Consider the following 24,198-nt stretch of genomic DNA (forward strand, 5'->3'; position numbering starts at 1 on the left):
TGGGGGGGAAAGGGTGGGGAATGTTATCCTGTTCACCTAGCCTAATGAACTTTGCCCCTTTATCCTGAATACCACTTTCTCCTTTGATAAAGCTCAATTATTTTCAAAGCAACATTGGCAAGCACTTTAATTAGATCCTCACAACTTCGCGAAATAAACAATGAGATTGTCATTTCAACTCCTGTTTTATGAGGAAAGAGGCTGCTAGGCTTGGTCCAAGACTTTCATTCTCAATTGTCCTGACTGATGGAGCCACGAGGATGGAGCCATGAGGCTCCCTGCTTTCTAAACAGCTTTTCTTTCAGCACATTCACCCAACCCTGCTTTTTTTGTTTTGTTTTGTTTTTTACAAGCCATACTCGGCAGGGCACCAAGGAATCCTCAGAATAACGAGCTCCTTCCTTCTCTTGAGGTGCTCAGGTTATGGTGGGACAATCAACTAGATCGCAACAAGCACAGGGAGCTAACGACCCAAGGGAGAATAGAAAATCGATGGGGCAAAGAAATCTCAGCTCCTGTTTGTCTTCTATTTAACCGAGTACCCACATATGCCAAGGGCCGCGCAGGTTTCACATACTCATGTCAACATCATGGGGTAGGCTCTATCGGCCAAGAAGTTAAGTAACGTGCCCAAGGTAGGTTTTCAGTGAAAAGGACAGGTTCAGAGTCACTCAACTTTCATCTGGAAATTTCACACTACAGGCTCTGTCCTGGGAGGCGGCGGTAGGTTGAACGAGAGAGTGCTCTCCGCGTTAGCCCAGTTTCCGGGCTCACCAGCCCAATACCTCCTTCCGCGGGGAGCCCCCCATCAGGAGGTCGCTGGTGCGAGTAACCTGCGTCCTGGGAACCCAATCAGCGGCCCCGACTCCACGCCCCTAGGCCGAGTCACGTGTCCGCCAAAGATGGCTGCGCCCTGGCGAGTTGTGCAAAGGTTGCAGTGAGCCTCAGCGGCTGAGGAAGACGAAGAGGAAGCACCGAGAGCTGGGAGGACAGAATAACTGACATTCCCGGGAGGGAAGCGCAGTAAGTCCCCGGGTATCAGAAGCGCAATGCGGTGACAGGCTGTTCACCGACAGCTCGGGAATGAGATCCCGGGACTGAATTGGAAAGGGAAGAAGGAATCGGCCCTGCGGCGCCGATGGTCTCTTCATTTTCCACCCTAGAAGAAAAGACCTTATATTTAAAGTAAGCCAATAGAAAAAAGACCAAAAAAAATGCCTTCACTTAAATTTAATCCCCGGTTACTGCCAATTTACAGGGTATCCTGGGCCTAACAATTTTCAGAGGCCCCACTTTTCTCATTGCCTATCTCGGAGCTATCCTTAGTGGCATGAGATAGCTAATGCAAATGCTATTTGAAATATTTGTAGTATTTAAAGATGGCACTATCTGTAATAGAGATTGCGGATCAGAACTTTTACTGAATTAAGGATGATTTTTAATAGTCACACCGTAGAAATGGCTAGTTCACAGAACTCCGAACCTTACCAATATGGAGAGCTTAGAACACAAAACTAGTGATAGAATTAGGCGGGACTTTCTGAGGAAATAATTTATTTCAGACATATACACCGTACGCTTTCTTTATGTATACCTGATTTATCTGTGTATCTCCCCACGCCCCCTCCCCAACACATAATCATCCAAAGCTTCTATAGGGCACAGATTCTGTCTATCATATTTTTGTAACCAAGGTCCTCAAAAAGTTTGAGTACAGTGTGCCTAAATTCCTAACCTGCACTGTACGTACTAGTTTAATTTTAAGGCTAGGAATATGAAATTTAAGTGTCCACAGCATTGTCCAAGTTATCTCATACCTAACAGATACCCGATAAATATTTGTTAAATTAATCTTGTAGCAAATGGATGATAGTGAATCAAGACAATCTAATTTCATAAAACCATGTTGTCCTTTGCTGTTATTTCTGAACTTTTGCGTTCCTTAACTCTGCTACCCTGAAATCTTGTTTAATGAGACAAATCATTAAAAACTCATCATTTGCCATTGCCCTAACTCTGACGTTCACCCCAACTAGTGCAGGGATTAACCAACTACTGACCTGTAGGCCATACGAAGCCTATAGCTTTTTTCTGTATGGCCAGCCAACTAAGAATGATTTTTGTACTTTTTAAAAGTTGTGTGTTTTTTAAAAAAAGTATTCAACAAAGACCACAAGTGACCTGCAAAGCCTAAAATACTATCTGGCCCTTTAGAGGAAGTTAGCTGACCTCTGCTGTAGGGTCTACTTAGCAGTGAAATTACATGTCACGTATCTTCTACCTACCGTGTTTCCCCGAAAATAAGACCTAGCCGGATAATATAAGACCTGGTATTATATAAGACCCGGTCCTATAGTAGAATAAGGGTCTTATATTAATTTTTGCTCCAAGACTCATTAGAGCTGATTGTCCGGCTAGGTCCTATTTTCGGGGAAACACAGTATTAAATACTAAATTCCTTTCTAAAGTGCTTGTACCCAAATTGGGTATAATTTATGTTTCCACCAGCAGCACCTGGGTTTGTTACCGCACATTCTCACCAGTAAATGAAATTCTTAGGTTTTTATTTTAGGTAACCTGGGTACATATTGGTACCTCACTGGTTTTGTTTCACAGATTATAAAGAGGTCGAGTATTCTCATGATTGGCTGTTTGGCTTTCCTTTTCGTAAAGTGCCTCTTCAAATCTTTTGTACTTTTTGTTAGGTTGCTTGCCTTTTTCTTTTTGTACTTCTTTACATATTCTGGGTACTACTAACTGCTCGTCAGTTATATTACAAACATTTCTCCCACACTAGCTTATCTTATGGTATCTATTGATGAAAACAAGTTGTTAATTTTGTCTTTTATGTTTAGTGCTGTTTGCAAATTAAGAAATATTTTTAAGGGTTATAAAGATATTCTGTATTTCCTAGAAGTAAAGTTTCTTTCCATGTGCTGCTTTTCATGTTCTGATTTCTATTTAAGATCTGATTTTTTTTTTATGTGAGGGAGGGGTATGGTGTATATGCAGATTATTAATTCAGTCTATAGCTAATTCTTTAAAAATTATTTATGGTCCTCAGAAGGCTTTTTATAAGCCCTTTTGTTTTTCTATAGATATACATTATTGAAAAATGATATTTTTAATTTTTTCAAGGCTCAAGATGAAAAATCATGAACCAGATTACACTGTCAAGGAAAACCAAATTTTTGATATCATAACCAGAAAAATTAACCAACTTCCAGAAGCAGAAAGGTAAGATCCCGTCTTAGAAATACCTTCTTCCAGGTGGATTTTCATCATCTCAGATTTGGTTTCAGTATAAGTAACAATGTCAAAAGGAAACTGAACCTTTCTTGCCTTGATGAGAAAACCAAGGCCCAGAGACATTAACCATTTGCTTGAAGTCAAGGCTATAATTCATATCTTTGGACATATCTAATTATATGATGGTTCTGTTTTTCCATTTGGCTTATAGTCAAATGTAAACATTTATGGCTTCATTTAAATATCAAAACTTTAAAACAGCTTTCAAATTGTCTTCATTTCTATCATTATGCTTACCAGTCTGAGAGAGTGCCCTGTAACACACATAGCTAGACAAGGAATGTCAGAAAAATACGACTGTGGCTAAAAGATCTTTAAGATATCATTAAATAGGAAAAGGCTATATAGGAAACATACTTGACCTCTGAAGACAACACTGAGTGAACTAACTCCGTAACAAGAAGGCCTCTCTGGTTAGGTTAAATTTTGAACTGAAAATCTCAGATGAAAAAGAGTGAAAAGGAGCCAGTATGGGGAGGATGGACGTTTAGTTCATGTGTCGTTATTTTGTGTGATTCTTTCCAAAATATGAGTTTCTAGTTGAATAGGCACTTTTTTGAAAAATTGACTGGCAGAGGGGCTGCTAGATAATTTTGTACTTAACTACATTGTTAACTATAAAAATGTGACTTTAAGCCATAATAAATTAAAATCTGATTGGGAGACAGCAAACTTTGCTATTCAGATTCCAGCTGCATTCCTTGTTTATGTACTTATGATATTTTCAGTAATATATCAATATATTTTGATTATAATATATAAAACATATGGGCAAATTACCTCTGAGTATTGCTTCCTATGACTAAAATGGAGATAATATGTATTTCATAGGATTGTTATGAAGCTCAAGTATTTTAAAGAAAGTGCTAAGGTTTCCCATTCCCTCAGCTCCCACAAAAATAGACATGTCTTTCATATTTGTTTTCTGTGGTTTGGTAGGTTCTCTAGGTTCTCATCACACTTTAAATATTATCTTATGTAACCTCAGTTTAAAAACTGCCTCTCTCTACTTCCACTACTTTTAGTAAATTTCTGTTGTATATCTTACACATCTTCCACCATCAATTAATCCACAATGAAAACAGTGATGGTAGAAGGTAATTTTTTGTGTCTTAAGCACAAAGTCTGCATGTAGTATCATGTTTGAATGATAAGCAACGTTATGACTGCAAAGTGACAGGTAAGAAAAGTAATACCTCATACAATGTAGGAAGCTCAATTAGGGATTTCTAGAAAAGCTGTTTTAAGATGAGTGTAAACCACAGAAATCGGCGGGAGTATTGTATGGCTACTTCAGCTTATTAAGAGTATTGAGAAATTGAAGAGGTGACACCTGAGTTGTAGATGGCAAGGCAGGTAGGAAAGAAGTTAAGCAAGTAGGCCAGAGTTTGGAGTATTTTCAACATCCAGCAATAATTTTAGGCATTACTTTATCTAAAACTAAAGAATACACAGAACACGCATTTTAAACTCATACATATCTTGGCTTCAAGTCCAGGTCTGCCACTTCTCATCTTAAAATATCGATTTATTCTTTATTTCAATGGATAAAGTACCTGGCATAGAGTATCCCTTAAATGTTAGTACTCTTCCAACCCCCCAATATCCACTCTAATGCTTTGGGGAAGAGTGAAAGGAAACATTACTCCCCCTTACTGAGTGCCTTCTGTGCCACGAGCTATTGGAACCAAGAGTATGTCTTTGCATCCATTGTCTTCAAGGTGTTTCCCAACTACTAGTGGGGAAAGCCTTATAATGTGTTAGGCTAGACGGAAGTATTGGAAATTGTGGGAGCCCAAGAGAGAGCTATCCAAATCAGACTCTTTAGAAATCTAACCTGCTGTATAGCTGGGAGATATCTGTACTAGTATCCTTTGCAAAAATCACAAGAGTACATTTAACAAAATCTAAATGTGTGACGGTATTGCCAAATTCAAAAGCCTTTTAAAATAAAAATCTACATGTAAAACAATGATTTTTAAAAGGTTTGTGTTTTATGGAACTCTAAGGGATAAATGTTGCATCCTGTTATTCCTAAAGTCCTGATCAATTCTATAGAATATGCCAGAATTGTTGGAGAGTTCAGACGTACAACAGAGCCAAAGAAAATGTTACCATTTTTTCTTTCAGGGGCCTACTTGAACATGGATCGACGTATGTTGGACTTAATGCTGCTTTCTGTGGCCTAATAGCAAACACTCTTTTTCGGCGCGTCTTAAATGTGACACAGGCTCGTATAGCTGCAGGCTTACCAATGGCAGTAATCCCATTTTTGACAGCACACGTATCTTACAAAGGTTTCGTAAGTTTACCACTGAATACAGGTAAATTCTATTTCACTCTTACAAGAGATTTGCTTTGGTATATATTATTTGCACCTGACATTCATTAATCCTTAACTATTAATATCAAGTAGTTACATGCTATAACGTAGTTAGTGCTTGGACTAAGATTAAATTTTACTAGCCTCTGTAAAATGGCAATTAATTTTTATTAGCATGGTTTAACAAACAAGTAAAATGCACAGACACAGCAGTTGTAAATACTTTCCTTTATCTAACTTATCTTTCCCGCAGTGCTTAGAGTGAAATATTTGGAAATTTAATTTTTTAATGCTGTTTTTTCAGAGAATTCTTTAAAGAGAAAAACTATTTTTATGGGAAGACTACGTAGTAAATTTCTCAAAGCACTAAATGTATATATAAGAATTATGAAATATATGGAGATGTGATTTCTACAGTTTACTGTAGATGCTGAGTGCTTAGAGTATAGCTAATCATGACAAACTTTGATTAATGATTTGAAATAAAAGTATTATTACTACAGGTGGCGGTGAGGGAGGCAGTCCATTTAATTTCTCCTCTGTTAAGTGCTGCTCCAAATTTATTTAAATTGGATGAGTCTTTTGTTTGAATCTCCATGATCAGTGTGGAAAGAATTTTTACGATCCAGGGAAACCTATTATTGTCCAATGACTGAATAGAGCGAAAAGTTACTAACTTAGCTTTCTATTTTTAATATGCCTTATACTAATTTGGAAATGAACAAAGAATTTTATAAAAATAGTTACACTATATAATGTAAAAATAGATGAAGTATAAATTGTGAAAAAAAATTCCCATGGATTAAAAGAAAGCTCCTTAAAGACAGAAAAAATAATACCTCGGGTTTTTTAATACAAGTGCAGAAAGCTAGAAGCAGTGCAAACCAAGATTAAGTTTAGAACAAATTAGAAAATTTTTCCTAAGATGTTTAATCAGTTCATTCCTAGCTATTGTAGATTATCCGTACATTATATCTTTAAACATGCCTTGTAGAATTGCATTTGCTATATTACTGCCTGAAAATTGAGTATCTGTGATACATATAAGGGGACCTTGCATTCTTTAAGTAATGTTTGCTTGACTATCATGACCTTCATTTCCAGAACTAATTTATTTCCTAGGTGATCTGAACTGTGAAACCTGTACCATAATACGGGGTGGATTAGTTGGTCTTGTTTTTGGTGGCCTGTACCCCGTATTCTTGGCTATACCTGTGAATGGTGGTCTAGCAGCCAGGTAAGATTCTTGGTTTTCTCACAATCATTGAAAAACTTCAGTAATACATAAATGATTATCTAGAAAATGTACAACTTAAAACAACAAACACATTTTGTATTTTTAAAGGAAATGTCCCCTTTTGATTTGAAAGAATTAAGACTTGTTTTTTCTTATAAGTAATCAACTACCACTTCTCAAATTACTTCTCAAGAACTTGAAAACAGTTCAGGAAATCTATCACCGTGTACCTCTTGGGTGCAGTTCAGGTTATTAACCCTAATTTGTGTACTGAATGCCAGCCACAAAGCTGCAGACAGTACTCTGCCAAGCATTAAAGCCACATCATATATGCAATGTTCTTAAGAATTTGAGCACTTCCACTAAAGGAGAATTTCATCAGAAAATGTCTAGCTGTAAGCCTGCTACTCCAAAATAATTCAGTTACTCTCTGATGCACTCTTGTATCAAGCAATCTATGCGATATGAACCTCCAGAGGTGAAATGGAGAAAAGGGAGAATTAAAAAAAAAAAAAAGTTTTTAGGACTAATAGTATTATTGCCTTAATCTTCACCTAAACTAGTTTTAAGACGTTTGGGATTAATATATATTGTACATCGGTTTGCTACTTGATACAACTATTTCTAATGAACTGTTCTCAATGTTTTCTTACAGGTATGCCTCAGCCCTGCTACCAGAGAAAGGAAACATCTTAACTTACTGGATAAGAATTTCTAAGCCTATCTTTAGAAAGATGTTATTTCCCATTTTGCTCCAGACTGGGTTTTCAGCATACCTTGGTTCTAGACAATATAAACTACTTATAAAAGCTCTTCAATTGCCTGAACCTGGCTTAGAAATTCAGTTTTAAGCAAATCTGTGCACAAAAATAAAACTGTGAAAATAACCTTTGTCTAATGTGTGAGTAAACATACGCTTGTAATTTATCACAAGTTACAATTCTGGGACCTACAACAAAATGCCACACAGGGCAACAAAAGGCTAAATACCAGTAAAGGCTACCCACTTAAACAAGAGCATAACTTCTCTAGTTTGCCCAACATTGTCTCTTCCACCTCACTTGCTCTACTCCTTTTCATTAGGCAGAGTTTGATCTTTAACACAGGAAAAAATAACCATAGAGCAGTTTACGATGGAAGACCTCATAAAGAATGCAAACAGGAATGAAAATTGGGGGGTGGGGGTGGGGGGAAATCAGTACATTACAGCAAATGTTCCTGACACTTCCTTTTCCTAATTCATGGGTATTATTAATCCATAGACTCTAAGACCATATCTAACTTTCCTCAAAGAAGGATTAATTCCAGTATTCTTTACAAGTGGTTATTCAGGCTCAGCTTGAGCTGTTCTAATGATAGCTACATACTTCAGAGGTCACCTTATTTATAATTTTTGGAAAGCTATATTCTTAGAAGATTGAGAATTCTTTGAAGTTTCCATCTAGTGTGGGGTAGTTCTTTGGAATCAGACTCACACCTTTTTTTGTTTTTAAGATGTGTAATGCTAAGTAATTTGACTAGCCTCTCTGGCCCTCACTGCTCATTAACCACACTCAACTGGTATTACATAACATGTAATTTGCCTAACAGCACTTGACATAATCAGGCACTCAAATGGTAACCATATTCTTCCTGTTGCACCTGGTATTGTTTTCTGAAATATCCTAGTCTATTCCTCATTTCCTAACATCATGTAAATTTTAGAAGTATCCCATTGTGTTCCCCTTCCTAAAACTTTCCATCTCAGTTCTTTAAAGCATTTTTTTTGACAGCATCTAATGCAGTATTGTCCAACAGAACTTTCTTTGATGTTTAATTTCTGACAATGTTAGCCATTAGCTGTGGCTACTGAGTACCTGAAATGTGACTAATGCAACTAAATAACTGAATTTTAAATTTTAATTAAATTTTTAGCTACATGTGGCTTAATGGCTACTGGACAGCACCTTATCTAGACCAACACTTTTCTTACGAAACAAGCAAGTACTACCAAACAAAATATTAAGTGACATCATAGATTATATCACAAGCATCTTAACTATTCCTTCCAAATACAAGGACATATTAATCTTCTACTACTTAAATTTATATGAAGAGAATATAACCTGTACTCTAGAAAAAGCACCTTAAGTGAAATAGGCTTTCAATGTCTCTAAAAGAAAAAGAAAGTACAGGCAAAGAAGTGAAATTACAAAACACATTTTCAATTTTTCAGAGAGCAAAGATGATTTGTTCTTTCACCAGGTACTTAAAAATGTATTCCCTACCAATCTTATACAGAAAATTATCCCACTTATGAAAGCATCTATGTTTTATTGTAGATATTCTCTGGATTATAGAATTACGGGTGGTTTTTCGTTTTGTCTTGATTTTCTCTGTTTTCTGTAATGGATGTTTCACTTTACAATTAAAAAATATATAATTTTTCTCCTTTTAAAAGGAAGAAATAAGAACCTATTTCACAAGCTAAAATATCAAGATAAAAAATCTCTGACCCAAAATTATACATTTTATCTGCATTCTCTCACTTTTATTTAAAGCAGAGTTCTACTTATCACAGTGAAGTAAACAATGAATTGACAGTAATTCCTTACTTCAAAAATTAAGAACCATAATTACTAGACTCCTTAAAAATAGAATATGGTATAATCAACTTGAATAATTCAAATATACGTAACTAAATTGATTGGTACAAAATGTTTTCTTACTTATCCTTAAACATTCCCACATTTACTCCCTAGCATAATTATAAATGGATACGAGAGTTTACAATGGTTTAAACAGGATATCTTTCTAACATCTTTCCTTTACACCATGTGTTTCTTAAATCATCTTTCCAATTAATAGGAATAGACAACATAAGCAAAAGAGCATGTTATTTTAAATCTGTTGCTATAAATCTTTGCCAAAATTTTTGGTCAGGAGGCAGGTGACATGTGAACCTGCCATGATCTACATTACAATTTAAGGAAATAGTCATCTGTAGCTCAGAACTAAACAACACTGCCTCAGCCAGGAAAATGTGGTATTTCAATTCAGTGACAATAAAAGATCTATTTAAATCTTTTACAATTTACTTTGTAGTTACTTGGCTTTAAAAAAAAAAGTTTCATATTATACTTAAAATATGAATGTAATTTGCAAACCCCAACTATAGTACACTAAAAGCCAAAGGGGCCTAGGAAATTGTTTGTATACAGGAAGATATAGAATTTGGAAGCACAGTCTAAAGGAAGTTGGCCCACCAATAAAATTCATTATCTATGCATATGTTCAAAACACCATTCGTGAATAGATTTTAAAATTAGATTAAAAATTGAGCAAAATTTTTTCAACAAAACAACTGGATCAACAAAAATTTTAAAATTATTAAAGTCTGCTATGAACTGATTTCTTTTTAAAAAGGGGGGGTAAGAGCGCTAAGTAACAAATCTAGAATGTACAAATTGGGGGAAGGTAAAAAATACCTAGGAATAAAAACACTTAACAGTAGTAACCAAAGCAACGAAAAAACAAGTTAGAGAGCAACTTGTTATTAACCGATATCTAAAAGAAATTATCTCCAAATAATACATGATTTATATTCCTAATGACAAAGTAATTTATTTTCTGAGTAAAATGTAAAATACCTCCAGTTTAATTTTTCTGCACTTCAAAACCGAATGTAAATAAGCATTTGCAATCCAGGTCAGAGCTCAGTCTGTTGTAATACACAAGGGAATGACTGGTGGACAGAGTATTCATGTATTGCAAGTTGAAATTGTGAAAAATACTGTGCTGGCCAAACAAAACACTCTACAAGTTCCTAAGGAAAGACCTCCTCCTTCTTTCTTGGCTTAGGTGGTTAACTACCTAGCTTCTAAAGAAAAAAACAGCACGATAAAAATCTAAGTATGTAAACATTTGGGAGGGTCTCAAAACTTGGTACTGATCATGAGTCTGGGAAAAAAACTAGAAACTTAAAAACACTGTATTCCTTAGTTATCAGATTACTTAGCTTAAAAACCTAAATTAGTAAGACCTTAAACTATACTTTCAAAATGGTGAACTTAGTAATCACATATTTTTAAAAGATCTATTCTGTTCTATCAAAGTGGTAGTTATGGTCACCAAATAGTGTTGATGCCTAATCTTTGGTTGTGGAATTACAACCAGCTGCATTGTTTGTACTGTAGGAACACCCATCAGTCCTCAAGTATAAGTCACTGGGAATGCTCTTTGCTGCCAGGCATCAGACACTGAATACACTTCGATTACAAGAAACTGAGTGGATTTAATACATTTTGTATGATACTATACAATAATCAAACTGTATCGTTATTAGGTTGGTGCAAAATTGTGTTTTTACATTTATTTTTAACCTTTTAAACCGCAATTACTTTTGCACCAACCTAATGTAATGAATCAGTCTGGAAAGAAAAGAAATAAGAGTCTATCTCCTACGCCCTCCCACTTCTATCGTCTGCATGGTTCCCAAATGTTAAGATAATATGGCTCGGTCTAGACCAGGTAAAAAAATGTATTAACATAACCCAACAAAAATGAAATAAAACAATCCAGAGTTCTGAGTGATTTTTCACACTTGTAATAAACTGGAAAAATGTTTCAATTAAGTAAAACAACCATATTCCATGACAAAAGCCACTCCCATGATCCAGAATACTAAAGCCCTTACATAACACTAGAGAAATTTTAATTTATATAAAACAGTAGAAACTAGTATACCATTCATTAGGAACCTCAAAATATTTAAACACACACACACACACACACACACACACACACACACACATATATGTCAAGAACTCAGAGACTAAGCTCAACGAGCCAAAACCTCAGAATCCACACATCCTGGGATTACCCTGAATTGCATTTAACCAACCACACATTTAGTCATAAATCAACTTTTTCAAAGATATACAAGTCAGTGCATCTATTTAAAAAGACTACTCTTTATAGCTAAAGACTTTACATTACTTTCATATTCTACTGGGCAAGCTCTGTCTGTACTTCAGATTCTCTCTCACGTTCCAGGAAAACACACAAACTCATGATATGCTTTGGTATCACTGATGGCTTGTTTATATAATTCTACTCTACTAAATATACTTCCATAGAATGTGCTCTTGATTATGTAAGAATCTAATACTCCTTGATGAAATACTATAATTCTCTTCTCCAATGGTTACAATTTTTTAAAAAAGTATGCAAAGAACTGAGTATCACTCCCATGAAAGACAAAAAAAGAAAAAAAAAAAGTATAATTTTGTTCCAAAATTAACTTAGTCTCATGTGTTTCTATTAAGTCTTTCAAGGATTCCAGAGAATCTTTTCATATCTCCATTTCTGGAAAGTGAAATCTGGAAAGTGAAACCAGTATAGAAGTAATTTGGGAACTTGAAAATGGCATTCATGTTTTTCAGCAGATGCCAAATTTTTGACCGACATGGCTCCCACAATTACTTTGTTACCATCAGTCCAGTCAGTTAACAGGTTGTAGGAAAAGATTCGTTTTTGCAGACACTGCTAAGCTGTTTAAAGAGAAGAGAGAGAGATTAATTTAGTGATTATAAAATGCACAAATATTTAAAATATTTTGAACACTTTTGGTCGGCTTATAGGACAAATGTGTGACTACATTTTAACAAACGTGGACATTTTCGTTAAGTCTGTCAAGGAAGTGCAGAAACAATAAAGTCAATATGATAGAAATAGTAGGTCAATATGATGTGTTAGTTCAATTGATGTATGAATTGCTGTCACCATCAGAAGACATTAAAAAGCTGTATCTTTAGTTCTGTAACATTTTGCCATAGTGGCTAAATTAGGGGGAAAAAAGGCTCCCCAAATACTAAATTGTTTTTTTCCATTACAGTAAATAAAGTCAAACCTGTAAATTTCAAAACAATCCATATTATGTTCCAGAAATCTCCTTTATGCAACTATCCGCCAGAACACAACTTTTTAAAAATAGTAAGACAACAGTTTCATATTAATCATAACTTTTTTAATTAACAAGTAGTGAATAGGACACTTTTAATATAGTCTACTACATACTGAAATAAACAGATCTATTGTAAATTCAGAAACTCAAACATTTACAGTAAAATGTGCTTACACATAAATGTGACCAAATTTATTTAAAGCCCGTTAGATAGGTCCTAAATACATGCAATACCATGTAAAAACAAGACCATGAAGTTGATGAAAAAAATGACAAAAATCACTGAGTCACCAAAATTAGAAAAAAAAAATGAAATGGAAACTAAGACAGTTAAAACATAAGGAACCTAACAAAGCAGCTTTAAAAATAGGTGATACTAATCTCCATTTTCAAAAGTTCTTAATCAAGTATTTCCAAAAACTGCCATTTATAAAATGACATTCTAAAAATCTACACTTGGAATTTCAAAGCATCCCAATTCAGAAAGCTTTGACTACTGTTTCTCCCCAGCCCCAAACTTCAAATAATGCAGGAAAAGCATTGCCGTTAGGAAGAAAATATGCCAAGGAACGGTATAATTTTTAGAAAAACGCACTTACTGCTTCCAGAACCTTTTAAGACCCACAGTCAGCATTAACAACAATTATTTTTCCTATTTTCATCCATTATTTTCCAATGTCATGATAGAGATGAATAAATTCTTTGAGCCCATAACTGAAAGATCAACAAACCTGGTTTTATTATGACACCATATTTTTGTCATTGGTACTGCACAAAATTATATACAAAGAAATATATACAAAATGTTCAAGTATTAATTAAATTTCAATTCAAGGCTTCTGTTTCAAAAAGCTCCATTTAACATATTCCATAAAGATAGCACAAATTAGTCATGTCAAATAATTTTTCCAACTACTTTTGGTTTATATATATATATAATTCAGTAGGCACTAAAAATCCATGCAGCTGCATTGTGAGGGGCTTGCTCCTGCACTTAGGTATAAGCAGGTTCATCACTCCAGGTTGTGAGTTTGGCTACTACCCATTCATGCTCAAGTGCAATAGAAGATTTTACAAAATATGCTGTGATGCACTGGAAACCAGAGACCACGTTAGGTCTCAAATCGTATTATCTAGCAACAAAACATTTACAGTTGTGCAAGAACAAGGATTCCATTTTCATAACCAAATAACAACAAAATAAAACATTTTATGTGTAAGATAACTTACATCTTTGGACTGCTGGAAAATACTTTTTAATTATGAACATTTTTAAAATAAAAGACAGCAGAAGCCCTGATATTACCTCTTTTTCCTCATTTCTTATACTACCTTTTAAAATAAAGCAGGAAATGTGGCCAGCAGCTGGTCCCGTCTCTTCTGCCCCAACAGCTGTATCCACTTTAGCACAAAGAAAAACAAGGATGCTAAATACGTATATACTTTATCAAACAGTGATGTTTCACAAAGAATTTCTTATTGTCTCTTACACGGAAGGACACCGTAACTCTATTTATACAACTGGACAATAGATAACAAAATACTGCAAAAGAATATGTCCCATCTTTGGGAAAAGTGTCAATTGTGTCATTAGTAGCCAGAACAACGCAATTTTTAAAATTATTTTTTTAAATAATTTTAAATAGGACAAATATATTTGAAATAAGATTCTTTGTGAAGCCTCACTTTACATGTTTTCATTCATATTTCACAACCTTCAAAATCTTACATAAATTTAACCTATTTTTACAACAAAAATAAAGGTGTTCAACAATTTATTCATACTCAGTGATAGGGTAATCACTGTGCTGGTTCTCAAAGAAACATTTCATTAACCATTCTGATTCCTCCTCCTATATTAACTAACACAGGAGTCTGATATGCACGTTAATTTCCAAATTTTTTCTAACGATATCTGTCAATCTGAATATTGTATTTCTAGATCTACCGAAAACTAAAAGGCATTCTTGAATATTTAGGAGATTTCTGTCATCTCCAGCAAAATAACTATCACATTTGTGCATGCCCCCAGACACTTATCGTCAACCTCTGAAAAGTTGCTCTAAAATTGGAATTCCAATTTGCACCTGGTACAACTCGGAACTTCCATTCAACTTCACCTGTTTCACTGTCTCCAAACTGTATTTCTATTAGCAGCTTTCAGTGTACAGTTGGAATCGATGTCATCCAAAGCCATGTCCACACTGGGGACAGAAGAGCTAGGTACACGCAAGTCTGAACAAGGGGACACATTAACAGCTATTTCAACCAGCAGAAGCATCTTAAATACATTATTTGACCAGCACAAGTCTGTTTCCAGGGTGGACAGGGCCCAAATCAGATTCCCCTCCCGCCTTCCAAAAAAGAAAAAAAAACAAAAAAATCTCCACACACACACAAATTGAGATGTTGCCCATTAAAGAAGACTAAGCAGCAGAGCATGAGCGTTACGTGAAGAGATGGATCCTTACCAGGTTGTGAGGCGGGAACGACTGTTCTGTAACCCCTACAACGGAGCCTGGCAGGAAGGAAATCACCTAAAAAAGAAACTGTCAGAGAGATTTAATAGTCACATGTTATCATTAGGAGTCGGTTACAGTGTCACATTCATGCTTTTAGCTAAACACTTAAAAGATTCAATATTACTGTTTTTCCTCCTCTGAAATGTGTCCAGTGAAGATGTCCCACTAAGGTGTTTTACATGGTGTAAGGGAGTTGAAAAGGGGTAAACGCGGGTAAAGAGCAGATTACTTGACCCTACATTTTAAGAGAAGACGACGCCTTCCGGGCGCACGCCGAGCAGAACTCCACCGACACCTTATCCTTGTCCACATGGAGACACACTCCTCCCGCCGCGTCGTCCTCTTCCGGCAGGTCCTGCGGCTGCTTCCCCACCGGCAGGGCGTAGTCGTGGTCCCCGGCGGGCGAGTCTCTGAAGAGCGAGGTGGTCAGCCGCAGTCCCACGCCGCTCAGCCGGCTCAGCAGGCGAGCCAGTCCGGTCTCGTTGGCCAGGACGGCCCGTAGGTAGCGACTCTCCTCCTGCAGCGCCTGCACGCGCTGGCCCAGCTCCCGATTCTCGGCCCGCAGCTCCTGGTTCTCGGCTGCCAGGCCCCGGACGCGACTCTCCAGCCCCATCACGTACTCCTTCTTCTTCAGCCGGTTCAGACGCGCAGCGGCCGCCGCCGCCTTCCGGGGACTCTTGGTCGCCGCCTGGCTGTCGCCGCCGCCGCCACCGCCGCCGCCGCCGCCGCCGGGGGACTTTCTCCGCCTCTTTTCGCCGCCACCACCGTCAGTGCCGCCGCTGCCGCCTCCGATACCGTGTAACAGCCTCTGCAGCAGGTCGGAAAAGCGCTGCATCTCCGCGGCCGCGGACTCGTCGTCGTCGTCCCCTCTCCAGAGGCCGCCGCTCTCCGAACCTCCGCCGGACGAGGACAGAGGCCCGGGCGAGCTGAGCCCGGGTTCCAGGGGCCAGTCCGGCTGCCGGGGGTCCAGCAGATCGGCCAGTTCCAGCCCGGACAGAAAGTCCATGTCCTCCGTCTCCTCCCCCGGGACGCTGGCGATGGCCTCCTCCTCCATCTCCTCGGGCGAGGGCGCGCGCACCACCCCGCCGCCGCCGCCCCCCCGGCCGTCCTCCAAGTCGCCCTCGTCGCCGCGCAGCCGCTCACGGCCGGGAGACCGGGCCGCCGCCCGGGCCAAGTCCGGGGGCCGCGAGCAGGTGGCGGCTGGCGCCGGGCTCTCGCTCCGCGTCGGGGAGTCGCTGCCCGAGGCCGCCAGCAGTTGGGTCAGGCTGTGCCTCATGGGGCCCAGCGGCGGGCCCACGTAGGCCCCGGCCTCTTCGACCGGGCCTCGCGGGCCCCAAGGACCCCAGGACCCAGCGCGGGCAGCCCGTGAGCGGCCACCGCGAAACGACGAGGAAGGTCCGAGCGGCCCCCTGCCCCTCGGGGCTGGTGGACCCCCCGCGCACCGGCGGGGGGAAGGATGCGAGATGGAGGCCGCGAGGCCCGGCGATGACTCGACCGCGCCACCCAGACAACGGCCTGGCCGGAAGTCGGTCGGTCTCGCCCCAGCCCCGCCCACGGCGTTTCGCGCTCCACCGGGCTCTAGTATCGCGAGACTTCCGGGAATTCCGGAGTGGGCGTCATTCCAGTGATGTCATAGTAACCCCGGCGAAAAGAACAACAAAACCACGGGTTTCTTAAAACAGTGGCCTGCCCTCTGGGCCCTGGCTTCTCAACTCTGCGTTCCGGCTGGCTGCCACTTCCAGTGAAAGCGCTCTCGCTCAGAACTGATCTTTCAGATACCGAGTTTATGAATAATCTTCAGCATCCTGGATTTCTCTGGAATTTAAGACTGGTGATCGGAGCTCCCTCTGGAAATTGCTCCTTCCCCTTCCCGTCGTAATACAAGATCTCTTCACTAAAGTACTTCTAGAGTACTGGAAGCAATAGGAGTAAATAAATCATTCATGTATCATTTAATTTTTCCAAGATTTACTTATAAAAACTTACACAGAATGTGTGAAAGAATAGTATCGACTCAAATTTAACAATACTACCCCAATGCGGAGAGTCAACAATTCAACAATTAACACATTTTGCCATTTGCTTTACCTGCATATAAAGGTAAAATAATTACTAACTTTGCTGAATCATCCCGAAGTGGCAGACAAAACATACCACCCCAACATACTTCAGTATACATCTCTAAAAATAAGGACATTCTCTTTCATCATCATAATACTATTATCAGGTATTGAGAAGATGAACAATTATTTGCTAATATCTATTACTCAGGCCCTATTCAAATTTCCTCAGCTCTCCTCGGAATAATCTTTTATAGAGAATGTTTTATTTTGAGCCAGGGTCCAGGCAAGGGTCACTTAACTGCTTTTCGTTGTTGTTATTGTGGATTTTCACACTATTTCTCAACCTAGATTAGTCCCTTCCACTTTCTACTTTTTCTTAGTATTGGCTTTTTGAAGACACGAGTTCTGTTGTTTTGAAAAATGCACAACATTCTAGATTTGTCTGTTTCCTCATGATGTTGTTTATCTTAATCCCACAAGGTATTTGAGATTTGAAGCCATTCACAAATACATTAGAAACAAAACAATTCAAATTTTAAAAAAGCAAGGCCAATGAAAACATAGATGAAATAGAAAGATAAGGAGTTCCCAAAGAGAAAGGTGAGTATTGGAATAGCATGAACACGATATCTTATACAGTTACTCAAATTGAGCTAACAATAGACTAAGCTTCCTGGAAGCCCAAATAAAAAAAGGAAACAAACTTTGTTTGCTCATAATTACGTATCATAAGCAGCATATTAATTCCTTAACCACTTTCCAGTTCTTAGGTCTTAAAGAAACTTCTCAGTAGGATACTCAATAAAGTAGCCTATAGCTTCAACAATAACTACTTTTGCATTGCTGTTCGTTAGAGAGATACAAAGCAAGTTCAAAGAAAGCTGGAGACTGATTAGGCCCAAATATTAGAACAGTACAAGCATAGCACAGCTTACGCTTCAATAAATATTTGTTGAATAAATGAATGAAGAAGTTCTCCAGTTTGGGCTGAAGGCATAACACTACAATTCAACTAATGAAAACAATTCTGCAAGAGGCAAAATAAGTATGACTTATGGTATCTAGAAGAATAAATAATGGGCCTCCATGTCCTTTCAACCTTCCTACTAGAAAAGGTTTTGCTCAAGTAGAACACAGAACAGTTCGAGGTGATATATGCTCTGGACTGCCCATCCAACTGCAATTTCTCCTTAGGCAAATTCGAAATCAGGGTTTGATTTGTTCTATTTGTATCCAAATTACAACATTTTGGTTTAAATATACATGGCTTGAGAGCCCCTCTAGTTGGACTAAGAGAAAAATAGAAAACTGCAAGAGAAGGAAGTTTTTACAATCTAGCCTCAGAAGATAAAAAGCAAATGAAACAAGAGTAAAACTCCCAGAAAATTGCTTCTCCTCCCCTTCACCATTCCTCCCTTTTCTTTTCCTTATTTTTCTCACTCTCTCCTTCTTCACAACTGTTTTGTTTTTCTTTTTCTAGTTATTATGATCATTGCAAAAAAAATAAAAAATGTGTAAAAATGTAGATGGATCTTACCCTCCATCTTATGACTGTCTAGAAATCCATTTTTTATGATTGTCTAGCATTCCATTTCATGAACTTGGCAAATTTTATTCAATCAGTTCCTCATTGATAGTTCTTAGGTTGTACTGAAATTTTCACTATTATAAACCACATGATAATGTTGTACAATCATCTTGGTTCACTTATCCTATAACTTCCTTAGGATAAACTCTTTGAAGTAGAATTTCTATAAATACAATTTTTATAAATAGACCCTTAATACCTACGGAAAGGTATTTCTCACCAATGGTGTATGACAGTATTTAATTCTTACACACTCAACGACAGTGGGCATGTTCTTTTTAAAATGTGCCATTCTAAAAATAAAACGTAGCATCTTTTTGTGTGAATTTCCATTTCTCTGATTATTAGAGAGTTGAATGTTTTTCATGTGACCAATTGATTTCTAATGTGAACAACCTTTTCACATCCTTTGCTCATTTTTTCTTAGAGACGGGAGAAAATGTTTGTCAGGGAAAACGTTTGTCTTTTTCCTTCTTGATTTATAAGAATTCTTTACATTATAAAGAAAATATACCTTTGTCTTTTACATATGTTCCAATTTTCCCCCAGGTGATCATTTAGTGGGGGAGGGAAGGGGTGAAATTGCTTGTTTTGCTATAATTTTAAAATAATCTATTAAAATTTTCTTCATGGTTTCTAGCTGTGATGTTAAGCCAAAAAAGGCTTTATTAGCCTAAATAATACTAATATTTATCTATGTGTTTAGAACTTCTTTAATTACTTATGTTTATATTACTAAGAGTTTTTTTAACAACACGAGACATAGTTTATTTCATTTAGGTTCAAATGGAATTCATTCTGATACAAAATGTAACAGGAATATAATTTTTCAAAAAGTGATCTGCCACAATAAAATTTATTGAACAATTCACACTTGCCCCACTTATTTCCCAACATGTATGCCATATATCAAATTCTTACATGTAATTGGATCTATTTCTGGTCTTTTCCTTCTATTTTATTTGACAGTCTCACCATTCTGGAAGTAAAATCACTCCATTTTTATTGTAGTTTTATAATATATTTAATATCGCATAAGACAAGTCTTTTGTTAGTCTTACTATCTCAGAATTGTCTATCTATACATGAATATTCATTCTTCTGGATAATGTCATAATATTTTCCCAAGTTCAAAAAAAAGCTGGAATTTCCATGGAAATCACATTACATTTATTAATTTATTTTTCCCAGTTACTTATGTATTTTTTGCTACTGGATTGGATTATTTCTTCTTTTATGTTTTCTAAATGGTTATTGTTGCTACATAGGAAAACTATTGATTTTTTTGTTAAATTTTTAACTGACTACCCCACTGAACTTTCTTAATAATTTTCATTTTCAGCTTATTCATTCAAATTTTCCAGGTACACAATTGTATCACCTTATTATATATAATGAAAATTTTGCCTCCTTTGCAATACAATAATGAAATAGTATTTCCAGATTGATGTTAAATAATACTCTTAACTTCCTTGTCTTATTCCTTACTTTTACAGGAATGCCTCTAATGTCTAGCTATTGATTTGAGATGGGTATTTTTATTAGGTTAAGCTCAATTGCAGGAAACAGATACCAATCCAGTTATTTTAAGCAGAGAGAGATGTAACAGAATGCGGGCTCACACAGTCATTGGAAGGACCAGAGGAGTGAGTATTAGGCTGGGTGATCAAGAATGCGTCTCAGTACAGTGTGGCCAAACAGGCCTGTTTAGGAACAGTTATCTCTGCCCCAGTTGAGAAAGTGAGAAGTAGAAAGCGGGAATGTTAGCTTCAAGAGTACTGCTGCTGCCTAAACTCTCAACCGCATGTATTAATTATCTATTGCTGCCTAATAAGTTACCCCAAACCTAAAAACAATCATTAAACAACAATAAATATTTGCTTATATGTGGCTTAAAACAACAATAAACATTTATTATCACTCACAGTTTCTGTGGACGGAAATTTGTAAATACCTTGGCTATGCAATCTGGCTCCAGAATTCTCATGGGATTTGGTCAGATACTGTCTGGGGCTGCAGTCATCTGAAGGCTTGACTTGGGCTAGAGAGTCCACTTCCAAGGTGGCTGACAGGTTGGTCCTCGGGAAAGCCTAGTTTCCCCTCCATCTGGGCCTCTCCACTGGCTATACAAGTGTCTATGCTACGTGGTGGTTGGCTTCCCCCAGAGTGAATGATCAAGAGACCAAGGAAGTAGTAGCTACGTCTTTTATGACCTAGACTTAGAAGTCACATATGATCACTTCTGTAAGTATTCTATTGCTCACACGAGTCAGCTCTTATTCACTGTGGAAGGGTACTACACAAGAATGTGAATACTATGAGAGTATGTTGTTTTATATACCTGAAGATACATCTAATTTTAAAAAGGAAAAAAAAGGAATCATTAGGCACTATCCTGGGGGCTGGCTATCATATCCCATAAAACTAGTGAATGAACATTGGGATGTTGTTGCAGAAAAGCCCAATGTCTCCAAAAATGTCCTTGGCAGCAACAACAGCCAAAGCAAAGGAAAAGGGCCCCTCCCTGTCTCATTTGCATCTTCCAAATATAACTACAGAAGAGTCTGCAAATATAGTTTGCTTTGTGTTTCTTTGTTTTAGCTTTTCCATTTCTGCAATACAGTAAAGCAAGATAAAAGAGGGATTAAAATAGATTATGAGTAACAATGTATCAAATTCTCCACAAAGACCATGACTTTGTGCACCAACACCTATGGGGTCTGACAATTAAGTTCACGAACTCATCCTAGAAAAAGTTCTACATACCTCGTTGCTGAATTTCACTATGGTCACCTTTGAAGTACTCCCCTTGGGAAGCTATGCACTGATGCCAGCGCCTAATCCACCCTTCAAAGCAATTTTGGAACTCTTTTTCTGAATGGCCATCAGAGCTGTCCTCATATTACCCTTGATGTTCTGGATGTCATCAAATGTCTTTTTTTCAATATTCCGTTTATCTTTGGGTAAAGAAAAAAATCATTGGGGGCCAGATCAGGTGAGTAGGGAGGGTGTTCCAATACAGTGATTTGTTTACTGTCAAAACTCCTTCACAGACAGTGCTGTGTGAGCTGGTGCATTGTCGTGATGCAAGAGCCGTGAATTGTTGGCGAAAAGTTCAGGTTGTCTAACTTTTTCACGCAACCTTTTCAGCACTTCCAAATAGTAAACTTGGTTAACTGTTTGTCCAGTTGGTACAAATTCACAATGAACAATCCCTCTAATATCAAAAAAGGATAGCAACATTGTTGTAACAAGTTCACAAACTTAATTGTCAGACCTCGTACATTTATTGGATTTTTTACACCAGAGAATTGGAGCAGAAACGGTAGAGAATGAAGCTGAATCGGGGTTGGTGCTGTGTTGAATGGATACAGCAGAAGAATAAGAGTGCTACTGAGGACAGAGTGCTCATTTTAATATAGTTTGCCTTTTCACTCATGAAGTATGATCTGTAAAGGGTAGGAAGTAAAATCATGAGAGGATCTTGTGACTGAATGAAAATTGAAGACTCAAGAGATTGACAGTGTCTAGGATACTGTAGAATTATGTTTGCAAGCACTACATATTTGCAAGGATTATGCTCAATTCCCAGTGTGCTAGTTGTATTTCTGTTCCTTTATGCTCTTTTAAGGAAAGTATTTTTGAGTGCAAGTGATTGACAGCTACACTAGTGTGTACTTATCTAGAATCTGGTTTGTTTTACTTTTAAATGACCAACATTTGAAACCAACTGAAATAGTAACAATTTACTAGTATGCCTTAACTAATCAAGCCCTACAGTGGCTGCCACTGAAGTTGAGAATTGCTGCTTTGGTAGGGGAAGGGACAGCGGGTGTAGAAGTTTGGGTGTTAGAGATTTGGGAAGGTAGGAGCAGAACTTTTCATGTTCTGAGAGGAAGGAGGAGTCCACTTCGCCTGTGAAAGTTGTCTCATCTCTCACGCCAGCCACCCCAGAACCAGAACTTGGCAGAGCTGCTCTTGCTTCCATTGCAAAGCATTTTCTCTTCCTCCCTCCTTCAGAAACGTCAGCCCTTTTAAATTTAATTTTTTAAAAATTGAAAATTTACACGCACACATAAAAGTAGAAGAAAGAGTCTACTGAAGCTCTATATATTCTTCATCCAGATTTAAGAATTTTATCAAGATTTGCCACCCTTGCTTCATCCCTTGCCTTCTATTGATGAATTATTTGAAAGTAAAAATCCTAGACATCATGTCATTTTACCCCTACACAGGTCAGTATACAATTTTACCTTTAAGGGCATTTTTTTTCCTATGGGACCACAATGTCAGGATTGCTACTAATAAAATGATTATGGATTTCTTGGTATCATTTCAATTGTCTCAACAATTTCTATCTACAAATGACTTGATTGAATTGGGATCTATATGATTCTATACATTTCATTTGGTTCTTACATCTCTTAAATCTCTTTTAATCTAGAACAGCATCCCTCTGCCCCTTTTCCCCAATGCCATTTGGTTTTCTGAAGAAACCAGGTCAGTTGTCCTGTTGAATGTCCCATATTCTAGATTTGTCTGTTTGCTCTCTTGTGGTGCCATTTTACCATTTCCACTAGCTCCATATTTCCTATAAGCAGGAAATTAGTTCTTAGGGCTTAGTTTAAGGCTCAACATGTTTGGCCATAATACTTCTTAAAAGGCACTGTTCTTCATGTTACATCAGGAGGCACATAATGAGTAGCTGTACTGTTTTTAATCATGCTAAAATTGATGTTTTCAAATGGTAGCAGTCCAATTTTTTCATTGTAAAACTCTCCTTTAACCTTTCTCCTAATGGTTTCATCTAACGATGGTCAGTGCCTAAATTAATTATTTCTCTAGGAGTTACAAAATGATGATTTTTAAATCTCTTATTCCTTTACTTTTATTATCTGTGATTCTTTCATGAAAAACAACTTTATCTCATCACATATGGGCCACTTCGTTATCTTGAAATACAGGAAGCGGGAGAAATAGATAAATGTCTCAATTAATTCATTTTAATAGCCACTTTTCAGAATAAGGAGTTAGATTATGTTTGTTGTTTTTGTTATTGTAGTTTGGTTTTCTCTTTTTTGGTGTATTATAATGAGCTCATAAATTTTAAAACATTTAGTGTGTTTCACTCAATTGCAGTTATTCTTTCTGATGCTCAAATTATTCATCTGTGGCCATTGGGAGTCCCTCCAACTTGGCTCTCATGTCTTTT

The 24,198-nt window shown here is 37.5% G+C and overlaps 2 protein-coding genes across 6 annotated transcripts; one reads left to right on the forward strand and one right to left on the reverse strand.

Moving 5' to 3' along the window:
• Positions 1-877: 877 nt before the first annotated feature.
• TMEM126A (transmembrane protein 126A) lies at positions 878-7,856 on the forward strand. 2 transcript variants are annotated; one of them, XM_081062953.1, is made up of 5 exons: positions 878-1,023; positions 3,139-3,237; positions 5,440-5,633; positions 6,755-6,869; positions 7,525-7,856. In XM_081062953.1, exons 2-5 carry the CDS (start codon positions 3,146-3,148, stop codon positions 7,718-7,720), a joined length of 597 nt encoding a protein of 198 aa, XP_080919079.1. In that variant the 5' UTR covers positions 878-1,023; positions 3,139-3,145; the 3' UTR covers positions 7,721-7,856. The 2 variants fall into 2 exon arrangements, with proteins under 2 accessions (XP_080919079.1, XP_080919078.1); XM_081062952.1 differs by having other exon boundaries at positions 892-1,185.
• Positions 7,857-11,438: 3,582 nt separating this feature from the next.
• CREBZF (CREB/ATF bZIP transcription factor) lies at positions 11,439-16,872 on the reverse strand. 4 transcript variants are annotated; one of them, XM_081062951.1, is made up of 5 exons: positions 15,575-16,757; positions 15,285-15,362; positions 14,146-14,214; positions 13,413-13,527; positions 11,439-12,400 (listed from the first exon to the last, which is right to left on the reverse strand). In XM_081062951.1, the coding sequence occupies exons 1-2, from the start codon at positions 16,609-16,611 to the stop codon at positions 15,347-15,349; spliced, it is 1,053 nt and encodes a 350-aa protein (XP_080919077.1). In that variant the 5' UTR covers positions 16,612-16,757; the 3' UTR covers positions 11,439-12,400; positions 13,413-13,527; positions 14,146-14,214; positions 15,285-15,346. The 4 variants fall into 4 exon arrangements, 3 of the variants coding, with proteins under 3 accessions (XP_080919077.1, XP_080919076.1, XP_080919075.1); XM_081062950.1 differs by lacking the exon at positions 13,413-13,527 and having other exon boundaries at positions 15,575-16,872; XR_013994209.1 differs by lacking the exon at positions 15,575-16,757 and having other exon boundaries at positions 12,261-12,400; positions 15,285-15,421.
• Between the last annotated feature and the right edge of the window lie 7,326 nt (positions 16,873-24,198).

The sequence above is a fragment of the Rhinolophus hipposideros genome, assembly GCF_964194185.1.
Source record: "Rhinolophus hipposideros genome assembly, chromosome: 10".
Taxonomy (NCBI): Eukaryota; Metazoa; Chordata; class Mammalia; order Chiroptera; family Rhinolophidae; genus Rhinolophus; species Rhinolophus hipposideros.

Bases quoted from the DNA above. Each gene is read 5' to 3' on its own strand.
- CREBZF (XM_081062950.1), bottom strand. From the start codon at position 16,611: ATGAGGCACAGCCTGACCCAACTGCTGGCGGCCTCGGGCAGCGACTCC.
- TMEM126A (XM_081062952.1), top strand. From the start codon at position 1,139: ATGGTCTCTTCATTTTCCACCCTAGAAGAAAAGACCTTATATTTAAA. The intron at 5,634-6,754 runs GTAAATTCTATT...TTTATTTCCTAG, and splicing joins AAGTTTACCACTGAATACAG to GTGATCTGAACTGTGAAACC. The intron at 6,870-7,524 runs GTAAGATTCTTG...GTTTTCTTACAG, and splicing joins AATGGTGGTCTAGCAGCCAG to GTATGCCTCAGCCCTGCTAC.